This window comes from Panicum virgatum, chromosome 9K (assembly GCF_016808335.1).
Source record: "Panicum virgatum strain AP13 chromosome 9K, P.virgatum_v5, whole genome shotgun sequence".
Classification (NCBI taxonomy): domain Eukaryota; kingdom Viridiplantae; phylum Streptophyta; class Magnoliopsida; order Poales; family Poaceae; genus Panicum; species Panicum virgatum.
In genome coordinates this window covers 8,361,629-8,383,579 of record NC_053144.1, presented here as the reverse complement: position 1 = coordinate 8,383,579, position 21,951 = coordinate 8,361,629, and the positions used below count along the sequence as shown (strand labels likewise).

The 21,951-nt window shown below is 48.3% G+C and overlaps 3 protein-coding genes across 4 annotated transcripts; 2 read left to right on the top strand and 1 right to left on the bottom strand.

Annotated features, from left to right (window-relative positions):
* The first annotated feature begins 734 nt into the window (after positions 1-734).
* LOC120649868 lies at positions 735-8,244 on the top strand. 2 transcript variants are annotated; one of them, XM_039926779.1, is made up of 17 exons: positions 735-1,217; positions 1,650-2,009; positions 2,092-2,232; positions 2,382-2,514; positions 2,605-2,718; positions 2,815-2,963; positions 3,677-3,769; positions 3,904-3,964; positions 4,082-4,414; positions 4,860-4,986; positions 5,069-5,168; positions 5,489-5,558; positions 5,630-5,782; positions 6,084-6,173; positions 6,420-6,515; positions 6,967-7,283; positions 7,693-8,244. In XM_039926779.1, exons 1-17 carry the CDS (start codon positions 1,152-1,154, stop codon positions 7,882-7,884), a joined length of 2,595 nt encoding a protein of 864 aa, XP_039782713.1. In that variant the 5' UTR covers positions 735-1,151; the 3' UTR covers positions 7,885-8,244. The 2 variants fall into 2 exon arrangements, with proteins under 2 accessions (XP_039782713.1, XP_039782714.1); XM_039926780.1 differs by lacking the exon at positions 6,084-6,173 and having other exon boundaries at positions 739-1,217.
* A 153-nt stretch (positions 8,245-8,397) lies between these two features.
* Positions 8,398-10,249, top strand: LOC120649870 (uncharacterized protein At1g28695-like). The gene is made up of 3 exons (XM_039926781.1): positions 8,398-8,966; positions 9,082-9,459; positions 9,581-10,249. The coding sequence occupies exons 1-3, from the start codon at positions 8,781-8,783 to the stop codon at positions 10,070-10,072; spliced, it is 1,056 nt and encodes a 351-aa protein (XP_039782715.1). The 5' UTR covers positions 8,398-8,780; the 3' UTR covers positions 10,073-10,249.
* Positions 10,250-10,455: 206 nt separating this feature from the next.
* On the bottom strand, positions 10,456-14,249 carry LOC120649867 (4-hydroxy-3-methylbut-2-enyl diphosphate reductase, chloroplastic-like). The gene is made up of 10 exons (XM_039926778.1): positions 13,857-14,249; positions 13,531-13,727; positions 13,012-13,191; positions 12,784-12,915; positions 12,606-12,680; positions 12,412-12,517; positions 12,222-12,316; positions 11,334-11,519; positions 11,094-11,180; positions 10,456-10,963 (listed from the first exon to the last, which is right to left on the bottom strand). The coding sequence occupies exons 1-10, from the start codon at positions 14,113-14,115 to the stop codon at positions 10,898-10,900; spliced, it is 1,383 nt and encodes a 460-aa protein (XP_039782712.1). The 5' UTR covers positions 14,116-14,249; the 3' UTR covers positions 10,456-10,897.
* Positions 14,250-21,951: the final 7,702 nt, after the last annotated feature.

Genomic DNA, 21,951 nt, shown 5'->3' with positions numbered 1-21,951 from the left:
GTCAGAACCATACGATAGTACGCGACACTCAGCACCACTAAACCTCCGATATTGACACACGCCTCAATCAACTCCTTCTCTAGCAGAGACTTGGGAGCTTCCCTCCCTCTCTCGCCTCGCCTGTACCCCCTACTATAGGCACATCCGGTGCAAGATAATATAGTGCCCTCGCACAACCCCTTGCTGGACGTACGGCCCCGCGGCCGGAATCAGGATATACCCGTACGTTATTGTGTTGCCTCTTACATCAGCATCTGAGATGAGAAAACATGCAGCATTACTAGTTGGGTCCGGACTGCCGGATCAAGACACCGACAAAATGGCAACCAAAGACTTCTTTCAAACGGGGTGGAAGGCTGCTGGTGCCACCGTTGCCGACTCGCCGCAACGGTACGAAGAACCGAGGCGGCCTCCGTCCGTCCCGTCAGAATCCCCGCCCGAAGACCCGTGCCCGGCTACGGGCTACCGAACCGAACCGAACGGCCGGACCGGCCGGACCCGGTGGCACGCGGCCGTAAATAGTCTCCGACCTCGAGCCCTCTCTCGTAACTCCGCTCCCCGTGTGCTAAACGCCGCGGCCGTGAAGAAGCCCTACCGGGCAGCGAGAGGAGAAGGGATAATTAATTGCAGTAATTAGTTTTACCGGTTTAATAATATCTCGCGGCTGTGCTGGCTGGCTCCTGGGCGCTGGCTCTGGCTGCCTTTCTCCTCCACCTCCTCACTGCCCCCACGGCTGCTAGTAGCGGCCTTCACGACTAAATCCACCACCACTTCCGCACACCTCACCTCTCCCCCGCGTCGCCTCCTGCCCCCGCTCCCTCTTGCGCGTCGGGCGGGCAGCTCCCGGGGGGCGCCAGCGCCACCAAACCCTAAGCGTTCCGTGCGGCCTCGATTCGCTGCAGCGGCCGGCCGCCGGGCGAGCCGCGGCGGGGGTTGCGCTCGCGCTCGGGGCGCGGGTCCCGCGGTGGGGGCCTCGAGGAGGAGCCGTGGGCCCACAGCTCCAGGCGGGGCGGCGCGGCGAGGCGCGGGCGTGAAGGCGGGGAGGGGTTGGGATTTTTGCGCGGGACGATGAGGCGGAGGCTCGCGGCCGCGGCGTCGCGGGCGGGGCCGTGAATGGGAGCGGCGGGGCGCTGCGGGCGGCGGCTGCGCACATGGTGGAGGCCGGGGCACCGCCCCGCGGCGGGCGCGGGAGGGTGCTTTGGCTCGTCAGCGTCGAGGTGAGCTGCTGCCTCGATCCGGTGCGGGCGGGCGACGGGAGCGGGGTGCTTGGCGCTGGTGGATTTGGGGCGGAATGGTCGGGAAATCGCGGGGGTCTTTGAGCCAGCTCTAGGCGGATTTGGTATGGGCTGATGCGCGTCTCCTGCTCTGAGGCTGATTTGGGAGATTCGGCTTGCTGCGACGTAGGGTTTTACTGTTTCGCTCCGCCGCACTGTTGGGGGGCAAGAAGTGTTTCTTTCGGAGTTATTTCTGGATGTTTGGGCCACAACCAAGTATAGTTACAACAGAGTCTGATCATTTTTGGTGGATTTCTTGATGTTTCCCTTCTCAAATTGCGAATATTTATGGGTTCCTATGGGTTGCCTCTGAAAGGAGCTGCGCTTTTCCATTGATCTTGACGATTTCCTTGCGTTCTTTTTCTTTTGCTGCAGATTGTGCTGATTCTAGTCTGTACTCAAGGAGCTGGTGCGGATTCTGGCGAAAGCAAAGCATTGTTTCCACAAGACGTGGAAGCTGGAGAAAAGGATGTTTACCTTAGCCACTCTTGCATCCATGACGAGATACTACATCAGCGGCGACGAGCTGGGCGGAAGGAGTACTCTGTCATGCCACAAGTGTACCATGAGTCTCAGGAAAAAGCAGAGCACGTAAGAGGACGACACTTGTTGAGTTTGTCGTCGTCGCGTGCTCCACAGAGGAATGTCAGGAAACCAATACGCATATACCTCAATTATGATGCTGTCGGGCACTCCCCTGACCGGGATTGTAAAAGAGTTGGTGATATCGTGAAGGTCTGTTTGTCGCATTAGCTTTTCATGGCATCAGCACCTGTCTATAAACCGTAGCTTTAATTCTGATGTTTCTATTTGGTAGCTTGGCGAGCCTCCTGTACCGTCAGCACCAGGAACACCTATATGTGATCCTCATGGTGATCCACCACTGGTGGGAGACTGCTGGTACAATTGCACCCTTGAGGACATCGCTGGGGAGGACAAGAAGCAACGGCTCCGGAAGGTGCAGTTCTTGTGCCTTTTCTTGTCCCTCTCTGTAGTTTCAGTTAAAAACGATCCAAACTGACTTGATGACTGTTATAGAAGATGTAATTTTGCTATCCCCATTTGTTGTTGATTTCGGTTTTGTATGTTACTTGAGCCATTTGACAGGCACTGGGACAAACAGTAGAGTGGTTTAGAAAAGCTCTAGCTGTTGAACCTGTCAAGGGGAACCTGCGGCTCAGTGGGTACTCAGCTTGTGGTCAGGATGGAGGTGTACAGCTCCCCCATGCGTATGTTGAAGGTGATTCATTGTTACGATGAGTCGTTTTCTCAGTCTTGCCTTCTGATTGCCTGATGCTATATTGTCTTATGAATCTCTCTTGAATCACAGATGGTGTTGCTAATGCTGATTTAGTCCTCTTAGTAACAACTAGACCGACGACAGGTAACACCCTTGCATGGGCTGTGGCCTGCGAACGTGACCAGTGGGGTCGGGCCATTGCAGGTTTGTCAACCAGCACACACTTGCATACAAACATTCAAATGCGGGGGATCTTACAATGTTGTTCTGACCCAATGTGTAAATTCCATTTGCTTTTAGGACATGTTAATGTGGCCCCTCGTCATTTGACAGCTGAAGCGGAAACATTACTTTCAGCTACTCTAATACATGAGGTCATGCATGTTCTAGGCTTTGATCCTCATGCCTTCACACATTTTCGTGATGAAAGGAAGAGGAGACGTGGTCAGGTACTCAGCAATGTCTTTGCTCTCTTTATTCTCGCGATATATTTTCTTTTGCTTAATAGAGAGTAGAAACCTTAATGCTCAGAACTCCTTGTGACTAGAGTGCTAAAAATTCTATGGACGATGTCAGCTTAGCCCATTGGTTGAATAGGCTATTCGGCAGTTATACCCTATGTGCCTAATATGAGGGCTTGAGAAAGTTTAAATGCTTCAAGCATGAAAGTGCTTATAAGTTGCAGGATTGGAAGTTAAAACCTTTTGGTTGTCATATAGAAAGATGATGTTATTGAGTGTTTATACTACAATAATCGTTGTGACTTGGCTTATGCGATAACTGTAAGCAAGCTGGGAAAGGCATGTAAGTTTCTATCTGTTGGGCAACCAGTTCACCATGGAATTTATGGTAAAATGCCAGCCTGCAAATGTTTCTGGATAACTTCGTGAATCTTTATTGGAGGAAAAGAATAAAACTCCATGCAACATGGCACACATAGTGTATCGGGCCAGCATTTATGAAGAATGGTTTAAATCATGTGGAGCTTTGGGAACTAGTGCGTGTGGCACCAGACCTTGTTTTCCAGTATTGCTCTACTCGAAAAATGTCCTGTTCACTGTATTGATGAGCATAGCCTGAAAAGTGAAAACTGTGCTGAAATACTTTCTTTATCTTGTTAGATTATTCCCCTCTTTCAATGTTTTTCTACTCCTTCCTTCAGGTTACTGTTCAGACTTTGGACGAAAAGCTTGGAAGAATGGTTACTCGTGTTGTCCTACCTCGAGTAGTAATGCACTCCAGACATCACTATGGAGTAAGTTGTAACTAAAGATGTGAAAGACTGTTAAATCTTTCGAATCATATGTGGCTGCGTTTGTTTCCCTTTGCCATGCTCTTTACATATGGAAAAAATACTTTATATAAACTGACCTTTCTTTCTTATGTTAGGCATTTTCCCAAAACTTCACCGGATTGGAATTGGAAGATGGGGGAGGCAGGGGTACCTCAGGTAGATATCTAGCACGAGTCCTTTATAGTTTGATTCTTGGATTCACTGATATATATTTGTGTTACTCAAGTTTCCAAACACCTTCAATTTGCTTTTTGACATTTGGCATACTATTAGGTTCACATTGGGAGAAAAGACTCTTAATGAATGAGATCATGACTGGGTCAGTGGATACAAGATCGGTGGTTTCAAGAATGACTTTAGCATTATTGGAGGACAGTGGATGGTATCAAGCTAATTACAGCATGGCTGAGCATTTAGATTGGGGTCGGAATCAGGGAACTGAGTTTGCTATATCTCCTTGCAATTCGTGGAAAGGGGCATACCGCTGCAACACAACTCAACTATCAGGATGCACATATAATAGAGAAGCAGAGGGATACTGCCCTATAGTAAGCTATAGTGGGGACTTGCCCAAATGGGCTCAATATTTTCCCCAAGCCAATAAAGGTATTGCCCAAATGTAGCATGGATTACCTTCATTAAAAAGGATGTTAAGTGATGTGGAAACTTGAAAGTAATTTAAGCTTCCTGTTTGTTTTTTTCCCTTTTGTTTAACTCCCTAGTACTACTCCCTACTAGTTCTTACACTCGTCCCTACTCTTCCAGTCTCAAATAAGCGCCCTTTTTATTTTTGTCTGTGCTAAATGTGTACAAAATTTGGTTGAGTTGTGGAGATCAAGGCCATGATTCAGCATTCTATGTTTTTTAAATAACAAAAGGTACCTTTTTAATACAAACACACTATTGTCTAATCTAGGAAGTTGTCTCCTGTCGTGATGTCTTGAGCTGTCATGCTTTCTTATCCTATTTTTAATTTGATTAAAGTCTGTATTTAGTATGCTGCACTTTTTTCCATTGCATATAATATATATTCGGGATTTGATGTTTGCAGGTGGTCAGTCTTCACTAGCAGATTACTGCACATATTACGTTGCTTATTCCGATGGTTCATGCACTGATGTAAATAGTGCACGAGCACCTGACAGAATGTTAGGTGAAGTGCGAGGAAGTAATTCAAGGTGAGGTCACAGACTACAATTTCGATATATGTTCAACTACATTCACTAGTTGCATTGTAATTATAAATTTGTTAATAAGCAGGTGCATGGCCTCAACTCTAGTGCGAACGGGATTTGTCCGTGGATCTATGACCCAAGGAAATGGCTGTTATCAGCATCGCTGCACAAACAACTCATTAGAGGTGAATATATTTCATAGTTCATTCTGTCAGTTTGCACTGTGTTTACTTTGCATTCTTTGGATCCCATTGTCTTTTTCTAGTGCTGAGTTTTCTTTTCTTGGAGTGCCTTTGTTATTTTCTGATATTCATCATGAATTCATGATTACCATAAATGTAGTCGTACACATCATGACCACCCTTGCAACAGTTTCAATATTAGTTTTCCTATTTCCTTACTTTTTCCTAATTAGGTACATCAAAATATCTGATGTTCTTGAGTAGCTTCCTAACTTTTTTCTAATGTTTACCTTGTCCTGTGTTTGGAAATTCATGCTGTTTAGGTTGCTGTTGATGGAATCTGGAAGTCATGTCCACAATCCGGTGGGCCTGTTCAGTTTCCAGGATTCAATGGTGAGTGTTGTTACCTAAGGTGTATCACATCAGTATATCTTTTTCTTATACAAGTTTATTTTATGCTGAAGGGGAATTAATTTGCCCGGCGTATCATGAGTTGTGTAATACTGTACCAGTCCCTGTGACTGGCCAGTGTCCCAAATCGTGTAGTTTTAATGGTGACTGCATCGATGGGACCTGTCACTGCTTCCCTGGGTTTCATGGACGTGACTGCAGCAGAAGTGAGTATATTTTATTCCCCCGACCATCAAAGTGGGTGTTTGTTTTTTTAAACATCACTCTTTTTTGGCATCTTCTCTAATGTCAATATTGTTGCTGTTCCTATGAAGATATAATTCTAGTCATTAATACCACTTTGATACAAGTTCTTTTCATTGTTTCAGAGCAATATGTTAGTAAGATCATGAAATTATATGTTACAGAATTACTTTAATGAAAAGTCTACAAATATCAATTTCCGTATGACATATGATAGTGCTTGTTTGTATTTGAGTGGTCAAAGCTCTCAATATTTGACTGTAGGCATTCCAAAGTGGCATCTATATGTGATAAGTGAATTGGGTCTTCAAGGGATATTTTTAGATGCAAGCAATACCACGAATAATAGTTTAGGTGAGAGAAGTGGCATGCAGCATTTTGTTGTTTGCTTCATGTATATTGTCATTTGTTATTTGTAATATGAACTATATAGGATGTGTTGGTTCTTGGAAAACCAACATTGTGCGTTTAGAGATGTAGCAAGGTTCTGGTGTTTGAAAGCTGTTGAAAATTTCGCAGTCGCTGCCTTCTGATATATATTGTAGTATTCATTCTGTTATACCTCACAAATTCACTAACTACTGTTGGTGCGGTGAACAGGATCTTGTCCAGACAAGTGCAGTGGCCATGGTATATGCAAAGCTAATGGGATCTGTGAATGTCAAAGTGGATGGACAGGGATTGATTGTTCAACGGGTGAGGCTTTAAATGCTGATTTTTTTTATTTACTAAATGGACACATTGCTTGTTGAGTTGGATTCGTGAGAAACAGGATATGGTGAAAGATTTTGTTTGACAGTTGTCACAGTAGGTATTTTGACAGTTGCGGGTCGATAATGTAAAGAGGGGTAGAGGTAGACCTAAACTGACGTGGGATGAGTTGGTTAAGAGAGACCTTAAGGATTGGAATATCTCTAAAGAGATAGCTTTGGATAGGAGTGCTTGGAGAATAGCTATCAATGTGCCTGAACCTTGAACTTATTTCTTTCGGGTTTCATCTCTAGCCTACCCCAACTTGCTTGGGAAAAAAGGCTATGTTGTTGTTGTTGTTGATAAAAGACATGCTTTATGCTTTGCAAACTATATTTTTTTGCTCAGTTCTTATTCATGTAAACAAGAAGTAACATCCTCATTTCTTCTTATGCAGCGGTCTGTGATGAACAATGTAGTTTGCATGGAGGGGTTTGCGATAACGGTAAATGTGAGTTCCGTTGTTCAGATTATGCGGGCTACACTTGTCAAAAGGGTTCTACAATACTGCCCAGCTTGTCAATGTGTCATGATGTACTTGTTAGAGATTCGGATGGGCAGCATTGTGCACCAAGTGAACTCAGCATACTGCAACAGCTTGAAGCTGTAGTTCTGGTGCCAAATTACAATAGGTTGATGCCAAGTGGACGGACCTTTCTTAACTTCTTCAACAATGCCAATTGTGCAGCAGCTGCGAAGCGGCTGGCCTGCTGGGTATTGCTTTCTTCCACCATTTCTTATCATGATTTTCCCTGTACTTTTTGTTTCAAACATTTTAACTTAAGCTTGTCATTGCGTACCCATTTCAAGATTAGGCGCTTCTGCACACTGTTTCTGGAAACAAAAAACAATAACTGGAAGAGCACACATCTCATCTTAAGTCAACCAACAAGTAGCACTTTAGATAAGCATGTTCACAAAATAGATGTCAGGATGTATCTTATGTTAACTTTGGTGCTATTTAAGCTAATTGCTAGTATATGACTGTCCTTACCATGTTCCTTATCTAGTGCCATCAATTATATCACTTTTGTCATTTGAATAATCTACTAGATAATGTGACTTCAGCAAATTTGTTATCTAGCAATGAATAAACTTGCCCTGATTAAATTCCTCTTATCAGATCTCGATTCAACGGTGTGACGAGGATGGGGACAACAGGCTTCGGGTATGCTACTCTGCATGTGAATTGTACAATACCGCTTGTGGAGCGGGTCTGGATTGCTCAGACCAGACCCTTTTTAGCAAGAGGGAAGAAGAAGAGAAAGGTGTTCCGTGCACAGGATATGGCGAGAAGAAATCTTTCTGGCTATAACTTCTCCCGAGCTTCTTCCCTTGCTGCTCTGGAAGCTCAGCAATTGTGTAAAGTATAATTGACAGTTTTCTCTTTTTTTTTCCTTTTCATCCACTACTTCCCAATTGTAGGATACGGGAAGTAGGAGGTCCATTTCACCTAGGCGCCTGAAGATGGGTGCCTGGTGTACAAGCTGTGTTGGAGTGGGCTCTTTCTTAGAAGGCTAGTCTGACTGGAAGAGGGGAGTTGTGGGAGATGGAGGTGGATGGTAGATTCTTCGTTTTCGCTTCAGAAATAGTGAAGGGAATGTAAAGGTTGATGTGTGTTGTAATCCATGATCCTTAACAGTCATTTCAATGAGAGCCCCTGTGTTGTGTCTCATGGCTTTTAAGTGTCGTTGGCCAGAAGCAAATCCATGATCCGAACAGCCAATACGATGGCCTTTTAAGTGCGAGGAATTGATGTATGAATGCTGCATTGCGGCTGCTCTTGAAGTTTTGAAAAGTTAGTTGCAATGCCAGAATGGACTTGAGAAGCCTGTTACAATGCCAGAATGGAGCCTAAACTCCCCTCATGGCTGAAGAGCGCGTTGGAGGGCCCGCATGGTCCCGTATTGAAGGCATTGAAACGCGCGTTGGAGGGCCATGGCTGAAGAGCGGCCGGTACTCGACGCCATGCGTTTCAATACGTTTCACGTATGTGATCTGGGGAACCTAGTGGTGAATTTTACGTGATAAACTGTCTGTGCAAATGGGTAGGTTTGCTGCAATCTTCTCATGACTGCCCATGCACATTTCTTGTATAAAACTGAACTAACAGATGAGATTCCGCGCGCTTTCTAGCTCGTTCTTCCATGGCGATCGAACTAGAGTCTCCCCGACGGTGAGGAGAAAGAGCGAGCAAACCGATCCAATCCAATGGGCACGTCGATACTGGATCGGCAGGAGCACTGCACACTGAGCCGCGGCGCGGCCCTCGCCACCGTCTGCGTCGTCGTCGTGGTTTGCACGTACGCGACGTCTTCTCCGGCCGGCGACGTCGGGAAGGAACAGAAATACAACATATGGCGCCGGCGATCACCGCCGGCAAGTCTAATTTCTAGTGTTCAAATCATCCATTGCTTCTCAGGATTATTACTGCTGCAGCCTAATCAGACCTAAACCCTAGCTTAATCCTTTGCAATTTAATTAGCATTGTCAAAACGGATTATATTGCCAGGGCTTCGCTCCCGACGACGAACTGGAGGTGGCGCTGCGCGGCGCGGCGTACGCGAACAGGACGCTGATCCTGACCGTGCTGAACGAGGCGTACGCGGAGGAGGACGGCCTGCTCGACCTCTTCCTCCGGAGCATGAGGGAAGGGGACGGCACCGCGCAGCTCATCGACCACGTCCTCTTCGTGGCCATGGACCGGCAGGCCTTCCGGCGGTGCAGGAGCCTCGCCGGCCTCAGGTGCTACCTGCTCCGGCAGAGCGACGGCGACGACGACCTCTCGTCGGAGCAGCTCTACATGTCCGACGGGTTCATACGCATGATGTGGCGGCGGATCCGCTTCCTCGGCGACGTCCTCAAGCACGGCTACAGCTTCATATTCACTGTGCGTACCTCTGAGCTGAGATCACTCATGCGCGCCCAAATGTTTTGGTATCCTATTGTGCTCATGCGCGTCGCCTTGATGTGACACAAGCTTAGATTTTTGGCGTGCTGATTTTTGCAAGGACATGGACGTGATGTGGCTGAGGAACCCGTTCCCGAAGCTGGACCGCGGCGACGGCGAGGACCTCCTGATCAGTGCCGACAAGTTCAACGGCGAGGCGCGCGACTACGTCGGCAACGAGCTGAACACGGGCTTCTTCTTCGTGGCCTCCAACGGCCGGACGGTGGCGCTGTTCGACGAGTGGCACGCGGCGCGGCGGGCCTCGCCGGGGATGAAGGAGCAGGACGTGCTGAACCGGATGAAGCGGCGCGGCGCGTTCCGGCGGCTCGGCGTGCGCGCGCGCGTCCTGAACACGGCGCGCTTCAGCGGCTTCTGCCAGGACAGCCGCGACGCGGCGCAAGTGGCCACCGTGCACGCCAACTGCTGCCGCACCAAGAGGGCCAAGGTCGTCGACCTCAGGGCCGTCCTCCGCGCCGCCGGGCTGCTGAACAGGACGGCGGCGGGCCTGATGAGGTGGCCGGCGCACTCGGAGTGCGTGAGATCGTGGACATGAGAGGCCAGACCAGGAACGCCTAGTGCTGAGGTCTGGTGGTGGTGGTGTTCTTGCCTTTAGTCACCAGCTAACAGTGCAGCATTGTAGCCCCCGTCACTACTTTAACATATTGTTTTTTGTTAACCAAAAATAGGCTATCTATAATGGTGAAAAAGAGAGAGCAGCTCTGAATTTCTGATCTGTAAAATGCCAGAAACAACTTTCGTTGGTGATTTGGGAAGGTATGCTTCGTAGGCCTAACATGCAGAGAGCCCATTTGCACAGGGACTTGCAGAGTAGTCGTGAAAGCATTACCCATCATCGGACATCAAGCACTGCAAGTTTGACATGTCGCGTATTTTAAGTAAAGAAACAATACGAGAAAGTAGGATGGCAGAATTGCAGAAATGAAAGAAAAGCACTAGAGTAATGAAGTTTCATTGTCATTTCTTTTACATCTGGTGATACATCAAGCCCGGACTGGGCTGAAACTTATCATACAGAGGAACTCTGCGTTTCTGCACTTGTGTAGGTACATGAAATCCTGCAAATCCTGCATCTGAGCTCAATGCAGGAACTGACACATCGGATTTTCTTCATATGGAAGAGGCATTTCCCGGACTTAAGGGCCAAAAAGTTACAACAGCTGATGGAACTGTTATCCAAATGAATTATTACAACAATTTCTTTTCCACCAGACTATAAATCCAAGCACAAGGATAGTGCCTCGTGATAGTACGTGCCTAAATCGTAACATTCTTATCTACTGTACAAGCATTGCCTGTGCAACAGTTCTACTAACCTTCGCCAAACCATCAACTATTACACTCTTTTCCTGCTTAGAATTCAGGCAACCTGCAAAATTTCCTGACGCTTGATCTCGAATACCTTCTGAAGCGCATCCTCAACAACCTGCCAAAGAAGAACGTTCACATCATTGCTACAAAGATTTACATTTATCCATTCTGCATAATATGCACACTAGTACAAGCGCTACATTGAAAAGAAGCACTTAAACTAGATCAGTACAGCTATAAATTACCTTGTCTGGAGTTGAGGCACCAGAAGTAACACCGATTGTAATAGGCCCCTCGGGTAACCAGTTCTCTTTCTCAACAAGTTCACCATGCTGTTAAACAATCCAAATTTCAGTAAAAATTTCTTATTTCTCCTTTTTTGGTTCCTAGTTATTCAACGCAAAACATCTTCAAGTTCTATTCTTTTTAAAAAAACACTATCTTAGTTAAATAAAGAAGCGTCAGTGGAGGGTATTAGGAAGTACATTTAGCTTGTAGCTGATCCTGTTTCCTGGGCCAATCCTTTGCTCACTGTCAATCCAGTAGGATGGAATTCCACTAAGTTCTCCGATTTCTTGCAAATGAGAGGTGTTACTGGAGTTCCATCCTCCAACAACCAGAATAAGGTCAACTTTCTCCTTCACCAGCTGATACATAGCATCTTGTCTTTCCTGTGGTATCAAATGGATGGATATAAATCAATATAGCATATGTCAAAACAAGTACTGTATGTATTTATCCCCTAAAGACGCATTGTCTAAAACCAAGAATAGAGCAAATTAAATCAACTATGATCCATTTGACATTAGTTTAAGATAAGGATATGCAATATAGCTGTCTCAGTTTCCTTTTGCAGGCTGCAAGGGGACTGTATTGGACCATGAATGACTGTCTACCACCAATTGTATACTACCCTTTTCTAAACATTACATTACAAGGTACACACACACAGACCAAAAATCCACATTATAGCCTCACATAAAGATTAACTAGTGCTATAAGATTGCTTTTTCCGTTATTAAATATATCGCATAGAGTACTTATGAAGTAGGTGTTGGTTGTGCTAGGTTGGTATTTTTGGTGACTACGTTCCACATGATCAATGAGAACATGCATTGGTGTGCCTATTAAACATGAATATGGATAATTTTGGAATGAAAACTTCTTTGAAAAGTGAGAATGATGTTCCCGTAGATATAAATATCTTTCATTTCAGCAACGGAGCAACCAAGATAATATAGAAACAACCAGTTTCTGAAATAATCAAGAAATGTTTTGGAATGCATCGCAAAATATCAAAAATAGAGTTGAAGGTCGGGCTAGAAGACTTTGGGTTGCGCAAACTGACATATCAGTTGGAAAAGGCACACTACCTGAGTAGCATCACAAATAGTGTTGAAGGCCATGAAGTGATCATTGACATTTTCAACTCCATACCTTTGCATCATAGTCCTCTCAACAAGTTTCCCTATAAATCATAAAGAACTAAAATCAAAATTGGTTCGTGCTAAAAACAATTTTTATTGCACTATAAAGGAAGCAGGGAGTGGCATCATAACCCACCAATTTCTTCAGTTTCTCCTTTAAGCATTGTTGTTTGATTTGCAATGCCCAACTTATCAAGATCAACATCAGGATCAAATCCTGGGGAAACAGCATTTTTGAATTTCTGCAGATGTGTATCAAACAGTTAGTTAGCCATTTCTTTCCAGAATGCCAGTAAATGATATAGCCCGAGTAAAGTTGTCAGTCCTTACCTCAAGGAACGCCTCTTTTGTTGAGCTAGACCCATCAAGTTTGCCACCAAGTATATAATCACACACATAGGTTGCCTGTTACAGTTGAAAAGTTGAAAACATTTCAACTTTCTTAGCTTCAGATGCCTTCAATACAAAGTCCAAAAGAACAACAGAATACAAAACTCATTAGATGTACCTCTGCAATATTCTTCGCAATGATGTACTTTCCTGCAAAAGAAGCAGTGGCGACAGTTTCTTCATGGGAATATTTTCCGTGAATAATTGAAGTGTATTCACTCTTCTTGTGCTTTTCAACCGTGTTCCAGACCTATATTGAATTATGAATTTCATCGGCCTGATATAGTAAATTTTTCAATTGAGAATCAATGAGTGCCGAGTGGCACAAACTGAAAGGAAAATATACCTTTGAAACCCAAGGGCAGGTTGTATCAACTATCTGCACTTTCTTATCATTCAGTGAGTACATCTCCTCCACAGCAGCTCCGAATGCAGGCAGCACAACAACATCGCCTTTTTCAACAACATTGAAATCCTTGATGCCTGCGTCAACAGGAATGATTTCTACGCCCATCTCATCCAACCTCTGCGCACCCAATGGAAAGAATTCAGGTCAGTTAGATACGTACATGGCATCTTGCAACAAAAAAAGGACGGTGTGGAGATTATGAGTTTATTACTATTGAACCCTAAGACCTAATGAATCTGGAGTTGAAAAATGAACATGTTGACCAATACAATTATGCTTTCTATCCATAAGTTGGGCAAAAAATCTCATTATTCGTGTCTTTGTACGGACAAGAGAAACCACCGTACCATTAATTTCCCCCCTCATACTACATAGTAGCGATCCCTAGTGCTCGTAAGAGACACCCATCACCCATGATTACGAGTTAGGGAGTCTACAGATTTTGGGTGTTATTACCTTGTTGACGGTGGGGTTGTGGATGATTTCGTTGGTGAGCCAGATGCGCTCCTCGGGGAACTGCTTGCGCGCCTCGTAGGCGATCTGCACGGCGCGCTCGACGCCCCAGCAGAAGCCGTATGCCTCCGCCAGCTTCACGGTGACGGGGCCCCAGGTGTGCTGGTTCCCATTCTCCTTGAGCGTCTTGATCACATCACCTGCGACACAGAATCCGGCGCCCCTCGTCAGCCGCGAATCAGGACAAAAACCGACGGATCGGGCCGCAGCCAGCCCCCTCCCCCCTCGAGGCAGGGGCAGGCTCGCTGGCACATACGAGCAGCACTCACTGGTGTACTCCTGGCTCATGAGCTCGAGCGTCTCCTTCTTGTGGCCGAAGCCCTTGCGGTTGTAGTTGTCGCTGCGGGTGAGGTTGTGGCGGAAGGCCTTCTTGTCGAAGTCCGGGTCGAGCGAGGCGGCCGCGGCCGCGGAGGAGGAGGAGGACGGCGGGGAGGCGTCGCAGCGCACGCGCACGGAGGAGGGCGCGCGGCGGCGCCCGCCGCCCGGGGCGAGGAGCGCGGAGCGGAGGTGCGTGGTGATGGTCGCCATCGCGCGCGTGGGCCTCGTGGCGGAGGTGCTAGCGGAGCAGCGGGAGGAGGCAGCAGGCGCACGGCGAATGCGAGGGGGCTGGCCCCGCGCGCTCTTTCTTATCCCCGCGGCTCTCGCCGTCCCACTCCCACCCCGCGGCCGTCTGACGGCGCGGGCCCACGTGGGGCGGGGAGGGGATATCCCGTGGCGCGCGTGGCCCGGCCGCCAGGACGCCGGTCCCTGTCCTCTTGCGGAAGCCGGAGGCGACGGATTAGAAATTTTCACGCTTGCACGAAATGGATGGTTTGCAGCTGATATATTGTCAGGTTACTTACACCGAAAGGACAGCACGGCGATGAGGACCTACCCACCCGTCCGGAATCAGGCAAGATAGCGATGCAAGCGGTCAAGGTCAGACGGTGCGACTTCCAAGCACATGCTTACGACGCTGACCAAACAGCCCTCGTTGCTCCATAGGAAACGGCATACGCCTGCAACGTGGGTGGAAAACGGCGTCTCTTTTTTTTTTCTTTCTGAAACCGCGCGACACGTGAACCCGGGTTCAACAACATGTGCCTGGAAAAAAGAGGCTCCACGGTGCCCGGCCTCTGCAAATGTCGTAGGCATGCCAATAATGTTGCGGGCGGCCCGCACTCGGCGCCGCGCACAGTCTCGCTCCGGCCCTCGTCCTCCCACGAGCGAGACTGGTCAGGGGCACGTGCCGATCGCCCAAGTGAGCTTCCACGGCAGCAATCAAGGAGGGAGTATATGGCCATATGGGTGCGCGCGGGAGCCCCCGGCGAACGGGTGCCGCCGGCTCGGCTCGGGAGTCGGGAGCCCGATCGGGCCCGTGACCTTGACTTGACTGATGGGTGGTGGCGTCGCAGCGACGATCCGATCGGAGATCATGTTTTACAGAGTTACCTGGGTGGCATTATTGACAAGGGAGAAAATACTAGCGCATCAGATATGATGTCTGCAAAAGAGGCAGTAGCAATAGCCTCTTCATGGCCATATTTCCCATGAATAATAGAACTATGATGATCACCCTTCTTCTGCCGCTTTCGAGGGTGAGGCGAGCGGATCCGTTCCTCGGCGTGCAGATCCTGCCGCTGGACGCAGGCTCGCCGGATGCTTTTCCTCTTCTGAACTCGTCGCGGCTAGTCCGGCGACGATCTTTAGCTTTTGACCTCGGTGCCGCTGCCGTCGCGCGCGCGCGGTGGCCGCGGCCCGCGGCGGTCGTCGGGCAGACGGTGAGCGAATCTGCTCATCATGACCATTGACCAGCACCACCTGCAGATCCTGAAGCCCACACGGTCGCCGAGCTGCGCCACCACCATATATTCGGGCGTTATTTTATATATTAAAAAAACTCAAAATTTCAAAAATATGTGGCCGTTTCAGGAAATTGCGAAAATGGGTCCCTGTCGCCCATGGGGTGGGCGACAGGACCCCTGTCGCCCAGGCAGGGGGGCAACACTCATGGGGTGGGCGACAGGACCCCTGTCGCCTAGGCAGGGGGCGACAGCCCCTTTTGGTAAAAAAAAATTTTACAAATAGATCTCTGGGCAGTGCAGCGCGGGGACTCGGCGGCAGGGGGGCCGGTCGCCCCCACCCCAACGGGCGACAGGGGGGCCTATCGCCCTCTCCTCGGGCGACAGGGTCCCCCCTCTCTATATAAGGCCTCCACCCCCATTCTCTCATTTGAGCCCAAAAATTCCACCGTCGTCCCAGTTAACACAAGATGGTGCAGAAGGTGGTGCGTTACGACTGGACGAACCTCTGGTTCCCTGATCAGATCTTGGAGCCCAAGGTTTGGGGGGCATGAAATCATAATCGTCGTCCCAGGTAACACAAGATGGTGCTGCAGGTGGTCGAGTACGACTGGACGAACCTCTGGTTCGCTGATCAGGTCTTGGAGGCCATAGTTTGGGTGGCATGAAGTCATCTTGGTCGTCGTCAAGGTTAACAGAAGTTCGTGATGCAAGTGGTGCAGTATGACTTGATGAACTTCCGGATCTCTATTCATGCGGACGTAAAGTTGTATTACTCGACGATCTTCGTCACCTCCTTCGTCTAGTTTGAGACATAGGGCCACCGAAGATTAATACCAATTTACGGAAATTGGGTATTGATTTGTTAATCAACTCCGTGTCATCAGGAAAATCCTTGCTTATAAATACAGAATAATATTATAGTTTCAAAAATATTAATTAAAAATACATTTAAATATTAGATATGAATGAAAGTTACATTAATGTGTATCTCAGACACCTCTGGCCGCATCCATATCTTAGCAGTACTTTCTAAGAATCCAATAACATTAGGATGATTCGCAAGTTCACATATACGCATGTATACCTTATGGCGTTCTAGCAGGTGTCACTTTAGATCTTGCGTTGTAATACCATAAAACAGTGTGCAAACTTGAAACCCTAATACTTTGGCCATAACCATCTCTATCGTACCATCCGCAAGTGGATCCAACTTCTTTCTAAGCACAAGATCTTTCACCATATCAAGTATTATAGTAGATTTCTCTTCGGTCCAGAATAAACCTCCAAAATTGGAGGCAGCCATGGCGAAATGCTGAAATAACAATAGCTCCTATTATTCTAAGATTACGATCCAATATTTCAATATATAAAGATTACTTCTACTCTAATTCATGAGAAAATCACAATGAAAGGTCAAACGTTAATACCTGCATATCACAGATGCGCACTTCGGCAGGGCTTCGCTGCTTTACTTCTTGTCACCCCTCTTCTTTTTTCTATTTTTTCTGGAATTTTAGAGAATAGAATGAGGGTGAGAGGGGAGGGGGGTTTAAATAGGGCAGCCCTGCACTGTCGCCCGTTGGGGGGGCGACCGGCCCCTGCACCACGTCCCCCGCCAGGGACCTATTCGAAGAAAAAAATAAAAAAATTACAGAAAGGTCTTTGTCGCCTGTTGCCTGGGCGTCAGGGGCCTGTCGCCCACCCATGAGCGACAGGGGCCCATTTTCGCAATTTCCTGAAACAGCCACATATTTTTGAAATTTTGATTTATTTTAAATATAAAAAAGAAAAAAACGCATATATTCGGCGGTTCCCATTCTGGCCCGCCCCGAGACGATTCGGAGAATTCCTGGGCGCCCAGCGAACTGGAGCGGGATGCCGCAGCCCGCAAGCAGCTCGCTCGGCTCCAGTGGCAGGCACGGGCTCCAGTGTGTAGTATTGGGCCGGTTAAATGCCACGAGCCCACGCCTGCTGCTGGGATTGGGCTCGTTTGCATCTCGGCCCAACGCTAACCTGCTTTCGTTGGGTTCGAAACATACTAATATTTTCGGGCTGGGCCACCAAATATTGGGCAGCCCCTGTTTCTTTCTTTTTCCTAACAAATGCCCCACTGTTTCTTTTCGCGCGCACCTTTGGACTCTTACTTCTTGAGCTTTTTAGATAAAAAAAAGTTCTTGAGCTTTAAAGAGGGATGAAAATTAGATGAAATGAAAGTTTAGGTGCGGGTCGAAGAGCACAATACCTGAACAAAAAATAGCAAATCATTTTTTAAAAAAGGAGTAATAGACGTTCATTACTAATGCACCTGTGCTTCGTTCATACGACGCTCTAAGGTGTGCTTTGGAAGTGTTTTGGGTCTAATTAAAAAAACTTTATTCGGTCTTCCCGAATACATTTTGATCATCACCGATTCGTCACGCTCATTGGACTACGTATTTCATCGGTAAATAAGATGCCACAAGCTGGAACTGGCTCCAAATCCAAGCCTCTTCAAAGTTGAGTTGAAACCAGACGACAACGGGAGCATTGCTCGAGAAGCCAAGCGTGCCGGCCCATTTTAGCTCGCTGCAGACGTTACCATCCGCCCAAAAAAGTCGGTTGTCACACAATCACGCCGTGCTACTAATTTCGAGTCGCTAATTAACAAGCTGACCTAATCACTCGACGAAAGCAATCTAGTATATGATCAAAGTTCAGCGCGCGCCAGCTCCACACAATTCATACGCGGTTACTGACCCCTCGATCGCCGGGAGAAATTCAGAGACTGATCGCATGCCATTGGAGCCTAGTAGCGTACGACGGCGACCGGTCGACCGGCCGGGCCTCCTCCCTCCGCCCGATCCCCGTTTCAACCCCTCCCCACTAGCATGGCAGCAAATCGCCATCGCCATCGCCACCCGCACAAGTCCCAGTACTCCGCGCAGGAGCAACTGCGCGCGCGGCAGGAGGGGGCGCGGCGTGAGCGTGAGCGTGAGCGGGACAGCACGTCCGAACAAAAGCTCCCTGTGGTGTCTGCGGACTGCGGTCAGTCGTCGCCGCCTCAGAGATACACTGCTGCTGCGCTGCCATCCGTCGGCAGGTCGATCGTCATGTCATGCACCCTCGGGAACGGCGCATTCCCTTTGCATGCCCCAGCTACGTTGTCCGTACGCTGATGAGCTAGGCAGCTAGCTCTGTAGTCTGTAGACCACCACCCAGCCGGAGCCGAGATCGGTCGACGATGGCGGACGGCGACCTGCGAACAGGTACACTGGTACAGCGGCAGGCAGAACGGCAGCAGCAGCAGCGCGGCGCCAGAGGCAGGCAGGCGCCTTGGATCACTCGGCGCCCGGCTGCGCGCGGCGGGGGCCGTGGCCTGCCCGCCTGCGTTCCTGGGACCTGCGGCACGGCGCAGCGCGCCTTTATTTCAAAAAACGCGCAGGGAATGACGAGGAGAGGATGGGATCGGGGGAGTCAGGCGGCGGCCGGCAGCGCGCGCGCCGCGGATGCAGTGGCCAGTGGGCGCGCGGCGGTGCCCGGCCTAGCTAGGACTAGGAGCATCTTGGCCGGCCGGGCTGGATCATCATCGGCTCATGATTCATCGGCATGCTGCGTGCATTTCATCGGGCCAGCCATCTCAGGGCGTGTCGCGGAGCGCATGTGATGCGGAACGGAAGGGCAGGGCGCGGCAGACGCCTAGACCACGAGAGCCCAGTAGCCCTGCTGCTGCGACTGTGCCCGTACGTACGCGTCCGCTGCTGTTCCTGCCGCATCCCTTTTGTCACTCTACGTACGTAGCGGCCGCACAGGCAGATTCTCTGCGCTGCTGGAGACCGTAGAGGCATCTAGCGAGGACACGGCGCAACGTCACCTCCTAACTAGAGGCTCTCTTTTCTTTTGTAAATAAATCGAAGTTTTTTTTTTGGTTCTGATCCATGCATTATTAGGCGCGCTTTGATTCTGATCGTCGTCCCAGATTGTTCATGTGCTACTCCTATTCCCTTTCTTCATCAGCAGCGTAAACGTAAAGGGTCCACATGATTAGCTGCTGCTAGTACTACACCGCCGAGCTGACTAGTGATTAGCGACCGCCTGATCGGTGCTAGGCTGCCAGTGGTGATAGCTATCGCCCCTTTGGGGGGGGGGGGGGGGGGCACCAGCAGGAGATAGCTTAGTTTGGCAGCAGAAGATGATGGATGAGATGGGCCTGCAAGGGGATCTCTATGGTGGATGCTGCCACTGCGCAAAAGCTGCCAAGCTGGGCCCCCGAGCTACGACTACATTCCAGAGGCCCACTGCCCGAGAGCCCAGACGCTGCTGAGGCCTGAGGGCAACAACAGAAACTACAACTACGTAACTTACACCCTTATTTATTATTTATGAAATATGATATAAAATCGAAGGCAGAAGAAAGGGATATAATGAAATTTTTTATTTGATCTTCGCACCTAAATTATTTGATTAATGGGTCAACAACCAAACCACCTATTTTATGAAAATGGAGAGTGGTCTTATTCAAATTCAAAGCGCTTCCTAATCTTCAACCAGTTCTGTGCTTCAGCTCCCAGCTAGGCCCGTCGCATGCCACGTTACATACATACAAAGCCAGCGTATACAAAATTAAGCTTGTTTCTAAATTTTTTTGAACTTTATGTTTCTAAAAAAAATTAAACTAGCACTAGCATGTACACGGGCGGTCGAGCTAGCGTATAGTGCTGGAGCATGCATGTCATCGTCTGTGCGTGGGAGTGTGGTGCGTGGGCCTGTGCGCGCGCGGCTGTGGTGCCGGGGTCCCCCATGGGCCCGTGGGAGGGAGAGTGGTGGAGGATTTGGGTTAGCTGCGAGCACAGCTCAAAGCAGTTGTCCGTCATCTCTTTGGGCTTGGGGGACCAGATGCCCTCCGCTCCAAGCTACGCCCCGCCTCCGGCCTGCCCCTCAGCTGCCTTGACTGGTCCCCCCGGTAAATGAACCAACCAGAATCACACCAACAACTAGAAGATCTCCTGTGACAAGCCCCTCTCGCCGGCCGCCCCCATCCATCCCACCCACTTCCCTAACCGGAACTCCAAGCGCGGCGTCCTTCTTTACCACTGGCGCGCGCGCGGTGGCCTGCCGGCCGGGAAGCGTCGGAGGGAGGAGATGGATTTTGATGGGGAACGGAACACACTTAATGCGGTGCACGATCCGCGCCACCGGATCGGTCATCAGGCATGTCGTAGCCTCCGTCCTCCTCTTTCTTCGTTGCTCCCGAAATAATAAACCGCACGCACGAGACCGATCGAGCGACGTCGATTATGCGTGCGTCAATGCGTGCTATTATTTTTTTTCGAAAGACCAATGTGTGCTAGTGTTACTCTCTCGGGTTTTTATAATTCCGATCGAGTTAAAAGTTACGCGGCTCTCTTACGTGTAATCATGTGTACAAATCAAGAGTGCGTGAAGGATAATTGGCGCGCACGGCGCGGCGGCTTCCATTGGGGCGGTGGAGCGGGGGATGGAGGTGGACTCTGCAGTGGCGGGCGGGCTCGCGCGTACGCATGGCGGCAGAGCGGCCCACGTCGGCGGGTAGCGGCGGATGCCGTTGGCAGCGAAATGCTGTCGGCTTTAATAATTTATTATGACCAGTGTCGTTATGGCCTGCCGGGGTGGCCTACCACGGCGGCAAGTTGTTGCACCGGTGATTCCCGTGGCCTTGGGGGCTCGCCTCGCGGCAGTGCCCGGCGCCCGGCCTCACTCATCACCTGTCTCTCTCTCCTTCCCCTCGCTCTCCCAGTGTGTGTACATGGATCGTTGTGGGCATCTCTCAACGCCCATCTCCGACACCTGCCCGGCCTCTCTCTCTCTCTACACACACACGTCACTTTCTTATCTTTAGTATAGCGCGGATAGCTAGTTTTTTATTTAATTCTTTAAAAATATTTACATTGATAGAAGAGATGTATTTTGTAATTTATTTACCTCTCGTTTGTTCTTGTTGAATATTATACTACTTGCAGCTTTCTATGCACATGAGTTCATATCAATCATCATTTTTTATGTTGCTTTATTCTATATTATAGTTGCATATTTTAGTACTTAAACCTGCAAAGCAAAATCTAAATTTGAGGATTGAATTCAATTTTGGATCACCTTGAATACGGAGCAAATTGTACATAATTGTATTCATATAAAGTTTTTATAATTATGAAATATATTTATATGTATTTGATAGTTATGTTTGCCAACAATATGTAACTTAGATGTTGGAGTTTGATTTGTATCTTGCAATATTTTGATTAATATTTAGCGAAAATATATCTAGTATAGTTGTTAGAGCACTTAAGTAGCATATAGCAGATCTAGACCTGACTCATCATCGGAGCGAAATAAAAATGATCATAGATTAGACAAAAAAAAGTTATGTTAAAAAATAAGTTGAGGCCTCCTGCTGGCTTTGGTAAATAAATGTTATGCAAAACTTATATATATGCGTGTTATGTTAATGCATATATGTTTTAAATTTTTTATTTAACCGAACCTATTATTATTTTTCCCACTTTGGTTACTGCACAATTTATGTGTTTTTAGCCCATATGACTGCATATATTGGTCTACTTTAGAG